At 36.9% G+C, this 18,022-nt stretch overlaps 2 protein-coding genes across 2 annotated transcripts; both read right to left on the minus strand.

The window, feature by feature from the left end:
- Positions 1-466: 466 nt before the first annotated feature.
- LOC149009124 (uncharacterized) lies at positions 467-3,818 on the minus strand. Its single transcript, XM_089162858.1, is given in 2 exon segments — positions 467-926; positions 1,066-3,818. Coding segments are annotated over 2 exon segments (3,144 nt in total). The 5' UTR covers positions 3,811-3,818; the 3' UTR covers positions 467-527.
- Positions 3,819-5,006: 1,188 nt separating this feature from the next.
- On the minus strand, positions 5,007-17,609 carry LOC149009125 (asparagine synthetase [glutamine-hydrolyzing] 2-like). Its single transcript, XM_089161120.1, has 14 exons — positions 17,303-17,609; positions 16,536-16,674; positions 14,306-14,401; positions 13,966-14,107; positions 12,111-12,206; positions 10,619-10,713; positions 9,559-9,720; positions 8,559-8,639; positions 8,233-8,454; positions 7,573-7,707; positions 6,177-6,257; positions 6,015-6,101; positions 5,736-5,843; positions 5,007-5,603 (listed from the first exon to the last, which is right to left on the minus strand). The coding sequence occupies exons 1-14, from the start codon at positions 17,380-17,382 to the stop codon at positions 5,358-5,360; spliced, it is 1,770 nt and encodes a 589-aa protein (XP_089017246.1). The 5' UTR covers positions 17,383-17,609; the 3' UTR covers positions 5,007-5,357.
- Positions 17,610-18,022: the final 413 nt, after the last annotated feature.

The raw sequence follows: 18,022 nt of genomic DNA on the forward strand, positions 1-18,022 counted from the left end.
GAAAATATGGTATGAAAAATTTCGTTGCATAAATACAATGAATTTTTTTTTTTAATAAGTGAGAATTTACATTTTTTGTCATCCGAAAAATAATAAGATTTAAGTTATTTATATGTGGGGTTTTCTTTGTAGAGCATAATTTATTAATTTAATATTTGATCCCTTAGTGTAATGAATTACATATAGATCCCAAAACAACTAACACTGTCTTGTACCATTAAATTTTTAAATTGAAATGGATCAAAATACCCATAACACGTCACTACTGGAAGGAACATTTGTAGATTTTTATGAAAAATAGTTTGAATTGTTTTTCTATAACGTACTTGTCTTAAGGCATTAGATGATAACAATCAAAACCATAACTATATCGTTGTATCCAAATTGCAAAGCTTTATACACTAATTAACTCAAGCAAAATGAAAACATATTTCAGCTTCACCAATAAATGCAACAAGCTCAGTTTTGAAATGAATGATGATTCAGTACTATTCATAAACCTTATTATAGTTCACATTCCTAGATTATTACACTTCATGATAAATGTTTTTGATCAGATGTAGCTCTTTCACCACATCTTTAATGTCCATTCGATCAAGTGGTGATTCTCTTGATGAGGAAACTCCAAGTGTAATAATTAAATTAAGGCATTCATGCACTTTATCCTTCATGGATCTTCGACTTCCAGTTCCAGTATTGTTGGGTATGATTTTGATTGCCTCTTCGTCATTTGCTTCCATGGAAAGAAGTGATGGTTCAATAATAGACATTACTCCATCTTGTAAAGCCATCTCAGCCCAACGATGAATATTGAAGTTGTCTTTGAACATTTCATGAGTTGGTCGTTTCCCTGTGAACATCTCTAGTAAGAGAATCCCAAAACTGTACACATCACCATGTGTTGAAGCATCAACACCGGCACCATACTTTGTAATTTATACATCTTATATTAATGATTTATAAAATTATTGATATAATCGAAAGAATAACATTATATTGACTTTCTACCCAATAAAACATGATGGAAAAATATGATGGAGAAGAATAGTTAAGACTAGAAGATACATCTCAAGAGAGTTTACTTGGTGCAATGTACCCGATAGATCCCTTGATCCCGATTGAGCTCATGTTATTTTGAGGTCTACCTGTGGCTTTTGAAAGAATTCTTGATATCCCAAAGTCACCCAAATGTGCAGTCAAATCATCATCGAGAAGTATGTTGCTTGGCTTCAAATCACAATGAACAATTTGCATATGACAATGGTGATGAAGATAATCCAATGCTGTTGCAACATCAATTGCAACATGCAATCTTTGAACAAAGTTCAAATGTCTAGGTTCATCTTGTATGTCACTTGCATGCGGATGTAACCAACTCTCTAGATTTCCCTTAGGCATGAACTCGTATACTAAAGCCTTGAAATCATTGCCTTCAAAATCTATACTCGAACAAGATGTTAAGATTTTTACAAGATTACGATGCCGAATGTTTCTAAGAGATTCACATTCAACCATGAAACTTTTGGAAGCACCGCTCTGGCTAATGTTGAGGACCTTTATAGCAACAACAATATCCCCATAATTAACCACTTCTCTGAGTACCCCTTTATATACAGAACCAAAACTCCCAACTCCAACCAAATTTGAGGAAGAAAATCCATCAGTAGCTTTAAGAAGTTGGGCATAAGAGACTTTGAACTGATTAGGTTCAATCAAAGATGGAGTGGATTCTTCTTTTCCTTTTCTTTTTCGACTGATGATGAAAATAATTATAAAAATCAAACATAAAAAACCCACACAACTACATATGATGGCTACCATCTTGGAAACATGATGCTTACCATCTTGCTCCAACTTTTGAGTTTGGCAAGCCGACAAATGAAGTTCAGGTATACCTCCACAGAGCTTATCATTTTCGATGATTGAAATTGCACTAAAATTTCCAAAGACTCCAACTGCTGGTACTTCACCCTCAAAATGATTAAATGACAAATTTAAGTTTTGTAAAAACTTAAATGTACCCAAATACTTCGGGATAACACCAGAAAGATTGTTGTGTGAAAGATCTAAACCTTGTAGACCTTTCAGAGAACTCAAAGATGATGGTATAGAACCTTGAAACAAGTTATCCCCCAAAAAAACATGCTCTAGGCTCACACAATCACCAAGGGTGGTAGGGATTTCCCCAAACAACATGTTCTTAGATAAATCTAGGATTCCAAGACTGGTCAATCCACCCACTTCCAAAGGTAGAGAACGGACAAGAGAGTTTCTACTCAAGTTTAGAGATATTAACATGGAAAGATCAAATATCTCACTGGGGATGCTACCATTGAAACCATTACTAGAAAGGCCCAAGCGTAACAAATATTTGCAACTTCCAAGATGTGGAGATATATTTCCTTGCAATTGATTATCTCCTAAATCAAGCTCAATCAATTGGGTCAAGTTTCCAAGAGAAGAAGGGATTGCCCCAGTCAATCTATTGCCTTCTAAATGGAGTTTCTTTAGCATTTTAAGTGTCCCAATTAAGAATGGAATACTTCCTTCTAGTAAGTTATAGGAGAGATCCAAGTTTTGTAAACTTACCAGGTTCCTCATTCCCACTGTGATGTCTCCAGAAATTTGATTATGGGAAAAATCCAAGTTTGTCAACTGGCTTGACAAGTTTCCTATGGAGTTCGGAAGCAAACCTCCAAACTGATTGTAACTGAGTTCCAGAAGTGTTAAACTTGTACAATTGGTCAATGTGTTGACAAAATCTAGATCAATGGCCTCTTTGCTTCCCAAATTATTCGAGGCAAATGAAAGCATAACAAGTCTGGATAGGCCTCCAAAGTCAATAGTCACTTTCCCAGAAAAACTATTTCCACCAGTTAAGAGTAATTCAAGATTGGACAAATTGGACACTGAAACTGGAATTGGTCCATGAAATTGGTTTCCTGCAATTACAAGCCGGACTAAGTTGGGAAGATTGAAACCCAAATCTGGTGGAAGACTCCCTTGAAGTTGATTAATTCCAACATCAAAGTAAATGAGTGAGGAAATGTTATACATGTTGGGAGGGAGGGTACCAGATAACTTATTAGAACCAAACCCAAAATACATTAATCTTGTCAGTTGGCCAAGGGCATCAGAAATGCTTCCACTCAACTCATTGTATGCCCCAGAAATGGTATCAAGGGATGAAAGACTCCCAAATGAAGATGGAATTTGTCCTGTCAATCCATTCATATGGAATGAAAGGTATTGAAGCTTTGACAAGCTACCGAGTTCTACTGGAATTTCCCCCACAAGATTGTTAGAACCTAACCGAAGTATCATGAGGTTGGAGCATCTTGATATGTTAGATGGGATTTTCCCTTCAAATGAATTGTTGGACAAGGACAAAGAACGAAGCTGGGACAGAAAGCTTACTTCACGAGGGATTTCACCATGGAAGCTATTGTTGTAGAGCGTAATCTCTCTAAGGAAACTTAAGTTTCCTATTTCTGGTGCCAATGATCCAACCAACCCATTAGAGGGTAAACGCAAGGCTCTGACCCTGTTTGGATGTAAGCGACCACCACATAAAACACCTGACCACTCACAGTAAGGAGTGGAGTCATTCCAGGAGCTCAAAACATGAAAAGGATCGTTGATTATGTGAGCCTTGATGGCCAACAAAGCTAGATGATCAGTTCCATTTGATCCTCCTGATTGTGAAAGCACAAAATTCATATAGCTGCTACACCAAAGAAGAACAAGAAGAGGAAGACAGACAGTAACATTAACAGAGAAAATTGACAAGAACTCCATTGTAAAAACCATCAATCAAATGTTTGATTTTCAGTTGCAGCGAAGTGAATGTCTGTTATGTGATCTGGGTAATGCTCCGGAAGATCTGGGCTTATGAATAATCTCGCATTCGCAATTTATAGTCTCATCAGTTTCAATTCTGGCATTAAAATATTTGTGAAGATAAACTTGGATTTTAGACTTTTGATGCAAAAGTTATAGTCTTTTAATTTTATAAACAAAATGAAGAACTCATTGAAGCTGGGTTCACATACGATCTAATTTTAGTTAAAAATGTTCACATATGATCTAAGTCTGGTCAACTGGAATCTAGGTATTAAACAATTTGAGAAGATAAGATTAGGATTATATAAGTTGAATGGCGTAATTGTCTCGTCAATTGCAATCATTCCGAGCATCTGAAACCAAAGTTCTCGTTCTAAGAAGAAAGAACTCACGAACATGAACTGAGGATTAAAATAGTCTCCTTAATCGTAATCTAGGAATTAAAATATCTGAGTTGATAAGCATGATTTCTGGGCATTTGATGTAAACAACTCATGAAGAGTCGGATTTAAGAGTAGGATCAGCGTAATTGGCTCGTCAAATTGCAATCAGATATGAAACTATTTGAGAAAAGTAAGCATTCTGATCATTTCTTCATCGTATGACTTTCTGGGTTTGTCTTCTTCCCTCAATCTATTATTAATTTTAAGGCTGACGATCAGATTCTCAATCCAAAGGAAAAAGAAAAGGAGAAATTCACAAAACCAACTTATTTAATGGAAGAGCCAACCCATCGACCCCCATCATTTGGGTAAAGTCAACCCCAATACTGAGTTCGGTTTTAAAACATGACTGCAGTAACACCTCAGAGACATTTTCTTTTGTGTTTCATAAGCATAGACCCAAGAGTTGGACTTGCATTAAACACATTACTTCAATTCCTCCTTCATTACTTACTTTTAATTTCATAAAATATCATTTATCTGTCAATACTAATTTATAATTTCCTAAATTATCCTTTGACACTTACACCTCTACTGTTTACTTCCCTTGATAAGTGGAATGAAATGAGGATTCAACAATCATTTCGATGTTGATCCATCCCCTAAATAATAATAATCGCAGCGATGTTTGTAACAGAGTTTTAGCTTTCTAGTTTGCAACAGATTCCCTTTGAAGCTGTCATTATGAATTCTTCTGCAGAACACAGTGCTTCGACAATTATGGACTTCAAGCAGAGGAAATAGCACAACTGAAATATGAAGTTGATTCCAACCCCACAGGTGCTATATGTTCATTTATATGGTTATGGTACGCCGGCCACTTCTACCAAGAGGCAAAGGAAACCCATTATTCATCTCTATTGCAAAAAAAATTCCATCTCCAAAATGGATACAAGGACTACCTAATAAGCATACAGCAAGTCATTAAATATTCATCTCAGCCAGTTAAAGATGTTGGATACATACTGCATTGCACTACCACCTCCTCCCCTTCCCCCTCCCTAAGTGAGAATACATACCTTTGGCACATTAGAACCCTAGTTTAAGCTTCAATTAGCATGGAACCCTTGATCAAATAGCTGTGGCAGCAGGAGCCATAGTGCCTTCTTGCAATTTCTGAGGAATATCAAGGGGTGGACATATATTATTCACCGAAGAAAGCGACTCCACAGCTTGATCGTAAGCAGCATCATGAATTCCAAGAGCAGCACGACCAGAGGGATCAGGATTTTTGGACCATGCAGCATCCCATTCTACTGCTTTAGCAGTACTGCATGCCACACTAGGACCGCCTGGAACTGTTGACCTTGCAGCATTCTGTTCAGAAGAATCAATTTAGCCACACAAAAATTGAATATAGTTTCTCATGAACCTCCCTCACCCCCCACCCCCCCCCCCTCCAAAAAAAAAAAAAAAAAAGAGGGTGTGCATATAGGACAGCATCCAGACCTTAGGGAAAAACTTCTCAAAAATGGTTCTATAGTAATATGCCTCTTTTGTTGTTGGTGTATTTTCTGGATAAACGAAGCTTGCCTGAGTCAACATTGCATCTGAGATCTGGCCATATGGGAAGGAAATCATGTTGATCATCAGTACAGGAAAGGGCATTAAAAAGGAAGTACAAAACATGAGTCATTTGTGGCAACGTAAAGTTGCCACCTACTGTAGCTCAGTTCTTATCTACAGTCTAAAGGGAGAAAAAAAGAAGAAGAAGAAGAAGTGAAGTACATGTCTATTGGCATGATCCTTCAAGCCATCAATCCAGCTATAACCAACTCCATCACTAAACTGCTCCTTCTGCCGGTACAATATGTGCTGAAATCGAAGAAATGATGGAAGAATATCAGAGCTAAAGGAAATAGCAATGGAGGTAGATAAAACATGACAAACCTTCGGCAGATACGGCTTTTGATCATCATCAAATGCATTGCGTAGAATCCACTTCTCAATGCGACCAATATCAGGTCTCACCTGTATATTTTTATCATTTTGTAAGCACACGGGTTTTATCAAGTAGGTAATCCATAAAGTCAAAACATTTCCGCAGTTATGATTTAGACACACACTTGTTGATTACTTGAGACATACAGCATACAAAAAAAGTAGCACCAGTTTTTAGTCAAAACCATGAGTATTAACCTGATGAGTTTCTTAAACACTTCTGCTTTCACAGCAGCTAAGTAGGTCATACCACAGTCTAGGAATTGAGGAAATGGGGTGTACCAGCGGGTCAAACTAAGTTGAACAAAACTGGCCTCTTTTGGGTTGTCTGTTCCCCATTCTCTTCTTCTTTCTAGTGAAAACTGGCTACAGAAAGCTGGAAAAGCATGCTTGCATGCTTTCACTCTTGTTCTTACCTTACAGCATGCAATTAATATTAAAAGAGAGGTGGACCCAGCTAAGTAGGTCATACCACACACTAAGAAATGGGGTTGTACCAGCAGGTCAAACTAAGTTGAACAAAACTGGCCTCTTTTGGGCTATCTGTTCCCCAATCTCTTCTTTGGTCTGATGAAAACAGGCCATAAAGAGCCAGAAAAGCATACTTGCATGCTTTCACTCGGTTCTTACCTTACAGCATGCAATTAATATTGATATAGACAAGTGGACAATAGTTGGTTCAGGCATGAAAAAAAGAAAAGAAAAAACACATAAATAAGAACTATGATAGACATTTGGCAAATAATTGGCCTGGTAACCTCGTCAAGGGGCATAAGTTGAGGCATACAAATGCAGGGCTCAAAAGGCTCGAGGATTTTTTTTAATCCTACCTTAAGGCTATATTTCTAACGTCAATAAGCTTGTGACCAAGGTTTAAAGTATCTCACGATACCATACGATACTAGCCGATACGTATCCATATTTGACCCAACCAATACGATACATTTCAATAATTTTCTCCATTGAATTACAGCCGATACGTATCCATATTTGACCCAACCGATACGATACATCTCGATACGTTTCTCCATTGAATTACACTAAAATACATTAGCCAGAGCGATAAAATACTCGATACAGGACGATATGTCTCTTAAAATCATTTGACCGATATGATACTCGATACCGATACTTTAAACCTTGCTTGTGACTTCAAGTCTTATACGTGTGCAACCTTGCATCAGAAACCTTATATATAGAGAGACAGGTTATAAACACTCATGGGAACATGCCCATTCCATTCAAAAATAAAACTGAAAAAGAAACTAGCCTGGTATTAAATTGATTTGCAGCTAAGCAAGGATAAGAATAACATGACAACAACAGGTCAGGATGACATCCTTACCATTTTCCACTGTGGATCGATGTCCATGGCAACATTTATAAAGTCCTTATCAAGAAATGGAACACGAGCCTCTACACCCCATGCTGAAGTAGATTTGTTTGCCCTTAGGCAATCATATAGATGAAGAGCTTTAATCTGACAACATCAAAGACAACCATTGGTTTATAATACAAATGTAGGAAGCATGGTAAGTAGAAAACTGTCATGGCTTGGAGCAGACTTGGGCCACCTCACATCCCTAACACCTTGTTCTGGACATGGTTCTTGTTAATCTATAGATTTGGTACACAGGCAGAAATGAACCAAAACATAGAGTTGAGATCAAGAAACTAATCAGATTGTCAAGCACTCAAGCTATGGGATGACCTACCTATTTAAAATAGGCCAGATACATCAGAACATAGCCCAGATGAGAACCAACCTGACCCAACCAGCTTAAACCTTGTGCTTGGCAAGCTAAATTTTGGGCATGGTTGGCCATGTTCGATTTGCTGCCATAAACATAGGATACATTAAGCAATCTGGTAATATGTATAATACCCATAGACTCGGATACTTAAAAATTTTCTTACCAACAAGAAACTAGATCATGGCACTCATGGATTCACCTTAATACACAAAAACAGGCACAAGAGAAAGGCATTTCTTGGCATGGAATACCTTTCGACATGTTTCCTGGTGAAACTCCTCCTTGTTAGGTGCCTTGTGGAAATACAAGTATCCACCAAAAATTTCATCAGAACCTTCTCCAGAAAGAACCATCTTTACACCCAAAGATTTTATCTTTCGAGACATTAGAAACATCGGAGTGCTGGCTCTGATAGTTGTCACATCAAAAGTTTCAATATGGTAAATGACTTCCTCAATTGCATCTATGCCTTCCTGATATAACAAAGAAACAAAAAATCTTCAATATCCTGCACTATGAAGATGGAACCCAAGAAGGTTTTTCTTCTGACTTTGACATCAATTAGAGAACATACTACCTGAACTGTGAAGTAGAACTCATGGTGGTGAGTACCAAGATAATCTGCCACTTCCCTTGCAGCCTTCAGATCTGGAGAACCCTGGAAAATAGAGAATACACAGAAAAATAAACAGTTTTAGAGTGTAACTTACCCAAAAATATACTACCAGAAAATAGAAAGATTAATAAAAACCCTAGCATAATCAAGTTTTGTGAGGAGATAAATATTCAAGAAAGCAAAACTCATAAGTAAGTAACCGATAATCTAAGAAACAGATTAATTTGTCCAACATCGACATAGAAATAATGGTCTAATCCTAGATTTTGGGTATAGATGCAAATCATCTAATCCAAAACCATGCGAGAAAAGGAAAATGGAGGAAAAATGTGTCATGAATATGTAAGACAGAAAGATGAATATAGGAGCTGAATGTGATTCTCAACTTCTGAGCACCTCACAAAGCATCCACATGTAAGAGACTAATGCCCTCTAGGGCTTGTCCCTTCTGTGCAAAGTCAGACTATTGGCATCAGTGTGCCTGCCTAATGCCTACACATACAAAACATACCCAAAGAACTAGATCCCAACAGAGTTAAAAACATTTCACAGATTGGCCATCTTTTAAAGGCTGCGGAGACCCCTTATTGATTGTTTCAAGACTTAAAAGTTGAATTTAGTAATCGGCAATTCCTCTCAATGAGTACAACACCACCAGAAAATTGAGTCATTTTAATTACATGGTAGAAACCCTGTCCAATTTCACAAATCAAACTGACACAAAACCAACTACTATCAAACAAGAGCTTTATATGAATAATAACAAAGGACATTGATTGGAGGTTCCCTCCCTTCTACCCCTACCCCCTGCTAAGATCATTTTACTTCTTTAAAAGGAAAACAAACAATAAAAGTTTGTTAAAACTATTTTCAATTGGCCAAGTACCATCATACAATAGTGTAAACCTTATAAAACCGTGAATTTATTGAAGCACTCCTGGGATATGGATAGGTTATTGACCTTCAGACCAATGCAAAAGGTATGTAACTTTGATCCCCACTGCCTAGCAACTTTGGATTCTTCCAAGTAACGGGAAGCCACAGCAGCAACAAGTGATGAGTCAAGTCCTCCAGATAAAAGTACACCAAATGGAACATCTGTCATTAGCCTCTTAACCACAGCCTGCATGAATTAAGTCGAGAAAATGTGAGAAATCAAGATGGTGGGAAAAAGCAGAGAAATATAAAACACAACTTGGACTGTCATCTTAATAGAGGCACATCAGCAGAAGTTAATAGTTAAGCCCCTCAAATCTTTGTCATCAAAACAAAAGCATAAAAAATTGAACTTTCTTTTTCTTTCAATTTTTTAACTTTTACCAAGAACGGTTTGATGTGGAAGTCCACTTATCTTGTCTGAGCAAGAACTACCACATGGTGTAAAGTTCACTGCAACAATAGAGAACTGAAATGAAAATACCAAAGAATTTCTTCTAGTTTATATGAGCTCTAAGAAATCGGTCAGCTTATGTGTTCTACGTGTGACAGTTTCCCGGAGAAATAGACCACATATGTGCACTCTCCACACCTCAATATTAATGAGAAAAAAAGATTCTAATTTGTTTTTGCAAATTCTTCTGTTTTACCAGCAAATTTATTTTTTTGGTGAATAAATTTTACCAGCAATTGTTATCTCCAACTATGCCATGTTGGCATGCTACCTGAGTTTTTATATCAAAGCAACAATGTGGAAAGTTCAAGCACATGTTTATCAATAACAAATACTCATCTCTTTCATCCACTGTTAAAAAGCCATTGTAAAGAATCTAGTGGATGAATGTCCCATTCTTTGGAACCAAATTTAAAAAATAAAAGTTTTTCAACCGGGACCATCTACGGTAGCCATGAAGATGTTAAAAAACTCAACCCTGCCTCTAACACCAAAGCAATACTTTGTTCACCACAGTGACAAACATAGAGAGAAAATCATCAGGTAGACAAACAAGTACAAGAAAACACAGATTTAAGCTCCTAACACAAACAACAGAGTTTACAAGATGCAGATAGAGTTCAGTGCTTGCCTTCTCAAAGGCCTGACGTAAGACTAAAGGATCATAAGGAGTTGATGGTATGCACTCTGAATACCATGGTGGATTATGCCACCTCCTGAGCTCACCTGTATACAGCTAGACATCCTCAGATCAAAATGAATAGCAGATGAATCAAAAGGTCATCATTGAGAATATTAACCACTATTGGGGTGATCACGATGATAACAGTAAATCACAAGAAGTTAACTGATTTTTCAAATCTTATGACAAGGAATAGACTTCTTAACGGACGAATGGTGGTTTCATGCAATTCTAGATGTTAATTCAGCAAATCTATTTGGTTGCATGGTTCTGAGAGAAATCTTGCAGGGAACATCACAATACACTTAGCTCCTCCATCTAATTAGGTCCCTACATCCCAATTGCAACTCATATTACAAAGGGTTCAACTATGTGCAAATAATATTCCTGATGAACTGGCAAAATAAAGTTCTGTTCATTAATGGTTGTAGCTCAGTATGCGATCATGTACACTATGAATTATGAAGTAAGACATGTTGTTGAATTGCTTTATTCAAAAGTATTTCACAATGATGGAGACCCATATAATCTAGTATTGCCCAACCTCCCCACCCAAAAAGAAAAAAGAAAAGAGAACACCAATAATAATATCATATTGTTTGATCCTTTTTCGTTAATATATTACTTATTCATCCAAAAAAAATATCACATTGTTCAATTAAAATGAAGCTCCATCCATTGTAAGAAACAATAATCCCTCCACCAGAAAATGAATGCTCCCTTTGTGGAGAAGAAATAAAGTTTGGGGATCAGATACAAAATCAACAAATCCCTCATTTATTAGTTTTGCTCTTCCATTACCTAAACTCTCTTCAAGCTGGGTAACTAGTAAATCAGACAACAAATGTAGAAAGGTAAAATAGTAAACTTGATGAAAGCTCATTACTTACTTAGATAGATAAAGAATCTGCAACAAACATAAATGGGCTGGAGGCAAAAAAAATTAAACAACCCTGAAATTTCCATTCCAAGATAAAGCCCCACTATCAACTACATAAACATGTTTTTCAGTTTAAGGAAGTGCAATCCAACTCAAAGTGTTTGTTTATTGGCCACCATACAAGCTTGATGATGATCAGGAACCACAGTCTAAATGTCACAAGATTCACAGCTGCTTTCAATGCAAAAATGTGAATTTTTTTTGAGGGGGATTTTACAGACTCGTACTAATTTCAGCAGTTATGAAAAGAAAAGAAAAGAAAAAAGAGTTGACGTTACACCCTTTTCTGTCCTGCAACCAAATTTTACTCTCAGAAATAACTTAAGGGCGGGCGGGCCCACATGCAACAGGAGAAAAAAAAGGGGGGGAAAACGACACAAATAGAGAAGAGGAAGACGGGAAACCGCCCCCTCACGGCCCCAAACGGAGAATCGAACGGATTCACCGGGCCAAAGCAGCCACAGGCCCTAGATGTTTAACTCAGAAGAACAGGTAGCGTACCATTTTTGCTAGAATATATATGCCCTGGAAGGAACGAAATGAAACGTTCACAATCATCACTCAATGCTTTCATTTCTGATGCAAACCAAATTGATCCTGGCAAAGGCAGCTGCTCTATTAGTACACATGTTTCAATTTGTTAAAGACAAATATATCATCAAACAGAAAACTGCCATGGAACTCACTTAGCAATTAGCATTGCCATAAGGAAATGTAAACAATGGATCGAGTACACCAAATTTTAGGAAAAGCCAAAAATGCAGAGGAACTATCATCAAGTATAAGGAGAATACAGACTTGGAAAAACTGGACATCAAGAAGCAGATCTCAAGATTCCTGTATGATGGAATATCAATACACCGAGAAAAGCTTTTGTTTACAGATTAAAAAAGGGTGGGATAATTAAATGTGTCAGACCCATGTGAAGTGGTGTGCAGGAGAGAAAAGGAAGTAAAAATAAGGAAAAAGTGGAATATGTGGGCTCCACAAAAAAAAGTAGACTCGCCTTCTCCTTTTCCCCAAAGTCCCACAATTTCTTGTGAGACATTTTGGCATGGGATGGGAAAACGTGATTGCTACCTCAGCCGACAAACTCCTTAATTCAAGTAAGCTTCTCTCCTCATTCTTCTGCCCCGCTCAACCAAATAAATTCACTATTTGTTATTTCATGGCCAATAACACACAGACTCCACCTCCTTTTGTCCAGCCCATTTTATCTCATCATAGATAGTCTAACAGGTCAATTCGGAGAAATTCCTCTTCCAAATGTTATCCATCAAAATCTACATTCAGAATACCCGGTTTTCCAAAAAAGGTTGAAAATCCAGAATCCTCAACACAACTAAAATATGGTTACTGATTTGAATTATATTTATCAAAATTCTAACTCCAAACTCCCAACATTCCATGATGCAACAGTTGTATGTAATGGAGAATCATGTATCAAAGCCTAACTGAAACCTACTAGTGAAAATTGTCCTTGGCATCAAAGAACATCTTAATATAAAATAACTAAAATTGATTCTAGAATATTTTCCACATTCGATTTCTCTATACACAATATGGACACAACATAATCCAACTATGGGCAACCTGTGGCTATTCCAGAGTTCATGGGGCCATCTCTGATTCTAGGGACCAACCAAACCCAGATTTCAAATCAATCATATACAAATATCCAAATACATATATTTGAAGATATTTGCAATTTTTCTTGCTTTCAACCGCTAAAACTATTTCTAAGAGGACATGTTCTATCAGGATGAACATACATCCTGAATATTAACAACTTCTTCCAGTTCATTTTAAAATCCCATAATATATAGCAGAGTCACCAAACAGCATCTACAGATCAGTTCAGGTATGCCTCCCTCCAAGGCTCATGTGCAAGATTGAATCTAGACAAACCCTTACCACCAGGTGTCATACTGCAGTAATGATCCTGCTACTGCAGAATTTAAGAGAGACAAATGTACGCAGCATGAACCCCACTTCAGAAAGGCTGTTTCCATAGACTTTTGCCACAAGAAAGAATAAGATAAAGAATAATCCATTCTTTTGATTGGTTGAAGTATTATCCTCAATCAATTTCATGGGCCCTATACCCTAAACTTGGTAGAACTAATGTATCATAACATCAGATTCATGCAAACCTTACAACTATGTGCAAAGGTTTAAGTCCCTAGCATAAATGAGCTATAAAAGAAAACAACTGATTACAGTTACTTTTATTAAAGAAATTCTAAAGTGGCATCAAAGTTTTCTGAAAAAACACTCCTACAAAAGTAACCACCAAACATTTTTGAGGAAATAAATCAGAACTCTGGAACAAAATAGACCAAGTTACATCACATACCATCAAGACCCCAACCCATGTATAGGGGAGTTATACCAATTGGATCTCTAGCAGCAATGAAACTGTTGTCATGGGTGTTGAGGAGGACAAAGGAGAACATTCCATCCAACATGCCAACAAAATCCTCTCCATATTCTTCATACTGTGACAGGTAAAAGGTTGATGAACCGACTAAAATGGGAAAAAAAGCTAATTCTTAATTCAACGAATTTATTCTTCTCAGTTACTTCCTAGTTATAAAAAAAATAATAAAAATTAAAAATAAATAAATAAAATAATAATAATAATAAAAAAACTTTTATATTAAAAAGATCTGATGAACAAGAACATAGTTACATACAAGATGAGCAATAACTTCACAGTCACTTCCTGTTCTAAATTCATGAGACTTCAACTTTGCTCTCAAATCCATATGGTTGTAGATCTCCCCATTCACCTAAGGCAGAAACATCCACAAAGAAATAAATAAGACTTCATAAATTAACAAAGGCTGAGTGAAAATTGAAAATGAATTCAAAACAAGGTACTGAAGTCAAGCAAATGTATCTGAGAATTAAGAAAAAAAGTTTCCTTTAGTGAGATGAGAAGAGCCACTAATTAGACTTGGGCTGAAACGTTAAAATAAATCGAGCACTGATTAGTAATAAAATTTCTAAAAACAATACCAATAAAAAACAAACCCATAACCAGAGCATTAAACTGTATCCAGTCATACAGCTTAGACCTTAAATTCTCAAATACTGATGCACAGTAGCCTTTTAGCAGGTGATTCCCAAAATTCTTGATATAGTAATTGAGAATACCAGATTAGACACAAATTGAATACTGACTGAAAATCCATTCAAAAATGTGCCAGATGGTCAGTTACTTAGAGATTGAGAATCACTTGATATTTCAAAGGGAAGAGATGCATAGGCTGACAATTAGATCAAAGCCTCTGGGTGAAGGTCAGTTTAAACTAAATGTAGATGAATGTCTGCCAGGGAACCAGGGTTGAATTGGCAGTATAATAAGAAGATAAGTCAGTGATAGTTGGAGTATTCCCAAGTCCAATAGAAGATGGTGAAACTACAATATTGAAGGTATCTACATCAACACTGTATGTTGCATGGAGATTTGGCATGAAGGCCCCAATACTACTCTTGATTTATTAGATCCGGGCTGCAGATTCAAATAAAGGCCCCTACTATTAACATTATTGGATAAGTTCATGCAATATCTAACCTTTCTAATGCAGGTTATCTCCAACAGGATCCAAAGAATGCAACTGAGTAAGTCGACTATCTCCCTAAATGGGGGGTTTTGATACAGTTCCACTGTGATTTATTATTCAGTATGAATTAGGGGGTCTTGAAGCCAAATAAAACTGGGCTGATAATTTTATTTCTAATTTTTTTCTTCTCTTGTCATTTACGCATCTCTAGGTCAGCTTTATTTTTCTTTTACCAATAGATCCTTTTATTGTCAAGGGAAAAAAATACTGATATGAAACACTGGCACTGTGCCACCATATGAAGATCTTTTTCCTATTTTTGAAATGGCACAGAACAACTGTCAACCAATTTGGAAGCATGACTAAAAAATAGAGATATGAAACTGAATTATGCCCAAAAATGGAAAGAAAAGAATTTCGGTAGCTATTTTTGAGGTGTTAGCAGCTCCACAGCTCAGTTGACATAATTAAATGCTACACTCCTGGAAAGTTCAGCGAAACCAACAGTATCCAGCATTTCACCTTTAAACAAATCTTGCTTATTAACTATACATGGGTAACAAAGACTAGCCAAGTACATTAGACAACTCAAGACTCCCATGAAAGAGCAAGTAAATAGACTGAAGGACGCCCTCCTCGACAAGCTACATGAATCCTTTTCTCAATATTGCACCTTATAAGCTCCAAGTAACAAGTTTTCAGAATTCATGTATATATTATCTGGCTGTCATATGACTCTTGGGTCTTGACACCATGACAAAACTGTTGTGAAGACTAATATTCACCATAGAGACCATTTCAGGGCCTAAATGTGCCCAGATGGCCATTATTCAACATTGGCCTCTGCCAGGTAGGCTATGGGTTTTGTTCAGAAATGAATTATTTGTGAAGACTGACTGTGAAGGCTCCAAACTGTTGAAGGTCCTATCTTGCTGTTTTGAACCTTTTTTAGGGTACAAGGGCATTTTGGTCTTTTTGTTAAAGTAGGATTTTCAGCTGTTTATATACTTATATTCCCTCAAAAGGTTAAGAAGGGTAGAAAATGTCTCGGTTGTACCATGTTCTTCTTCCTCATAGTGAAATTCATTCATCTTTGCTTGGCCATGGACGTAGCCTTCGGGTGAACCCAATAGATCTCCTCTTGTGTTTGCTTTTGCACCGTTTTGCTAACAAAAACCTTCCTTGGTTGCAAACAAAAAGGCAAGGATAAAGTTGCCCTCATTAAGAGGAAGTTTAGAATCAAAATCCGAAATTGAGTGCAAGACTTTACATTTATGCCAAGTAATAATTCTTTTGGGGATGCTCTTTGACAATAATAGAAAACCACAAGAAAAATTTTCAGGACAAGAAGTGATACCGTCACAATGATTGTCTTGTCTTCATTGTAAAGTGGTTGATCTCCAGAAGCGGGATCAACAATTGCCAACCGCTGGTGAGCAAGATAACAATCTCCATGACAATGTAAGCCACTCCAGTCAGGACCTCTGTGGCGCAATCTGCATTTGTGGCACAATGAAAATCAATGAAGATAGAATCAGGCCCTTTTTCCTGGTCACCTAAAACCAACAGCATTGCTAATTTTACTTTCACTACAAACAAATGACTGTTGATCCATGCCTGAAACTCACCAGAATAAAGGAAGCATTAACAAATAAAACGCAAATAGGCATCCTTCTTTCTAATTTTCTATTCTCAGTGAAAACTTTTAATCATACAAAAGGCATTCTTGGTTTAAATCCCAGAGTTGACGCAATCTTATTAATCATATAATATTAAATTATAAAAATGCAGGGAGATGTAAACTTCTGACAAATTAAACGAGAATGAGACAAATCAAAATAAATAAACGATAGATCCGCTTTGTTCTTCAGAACAGATGTTTCAACAGGTTTTACCCCGGGAAAAAAATGTTTCTATAGGTTCAGACAAGCCATCACCGACTAACATTTTCACAAAATGACGTCTTCCTTCTTAATCATCGAAAACTCGATTAACCTAACCCGCTCAAACTAATTCCAATGATATGGTAAAGAAATAATGGTCTTTCCAATTCAAGTTGCAGGAAACAAAACGTTCTACTTCGTCCAAAAACTACATCAACAATGAAGCAGCATCAGAAACTACCTTCGAGATAGTTCAATTATTCGGGCTCGCTTGGCTAAAGAGTTATCGGAGCAACCAAAGACGGCGAGTATTCCACACATGGCTTCTCCCTCCCTAAAACCACACACTGAGAAGACGACTGGTTATTGAAGGCAGAACTCAGAAGCGCGAGTGTCTCGTAGGAAATGAAGGGGGAGGATTCAGCCCTCGATCATGGCCATTGGATCATAAAGGAAACAGTGTCTGAAACGTTTTCAAAAGATTCTGCCCTTCGTGGGAAAGATTCTTCTTTCTAGGGTTACGTGCTGATCACTTTTTAGGGAATCACGGAAGCGGACATAAGTCAAAAATTCCCACAGCAATATTCCACAACGGCTGCTACCAAGTACCAAATTAGCTTCATCTATTTAGAATCTTAGATTGCGATTTACGAAATCATGACAACATATGGAAACCGTAGGATTGGAATATATGGTGTGCGCTCATAGTTTCCAATGAAAGGTTATCAGTTTATGGAATCTCGACTTGGGCATCAACACTGGAATTGATAAAAAAATAATAATAAACAGACAACCATGCCCGTTCTAGGCAGTTCACAAAACCGCAACGGATAGTATAATGTGAGATTATTATTTTAATGCGAGACCATGAAGAAAGGAATAAAAAGACATTATTAAAAATAAAAATACTAAAAATAGTAAATCCGTCTTGGATCTATCATATTCCAACACCCTCACAAAT

The sequence above is a fragment of the Hakea prostrata genome, chromosome 7 (assembly GCF_041222555.1).
Source record: "Hakea prostrata isolate BN-2017 chromosome 7, UWA_Hpros_2, whole genome shotgun sequence".
Classification (NCBI taxonomy): Eukaryota; Viridiplantae; Streptophyta; class Magnoliopsida; order Proteales; family Proteaceae; genus Hakea; species Hakea prostrata.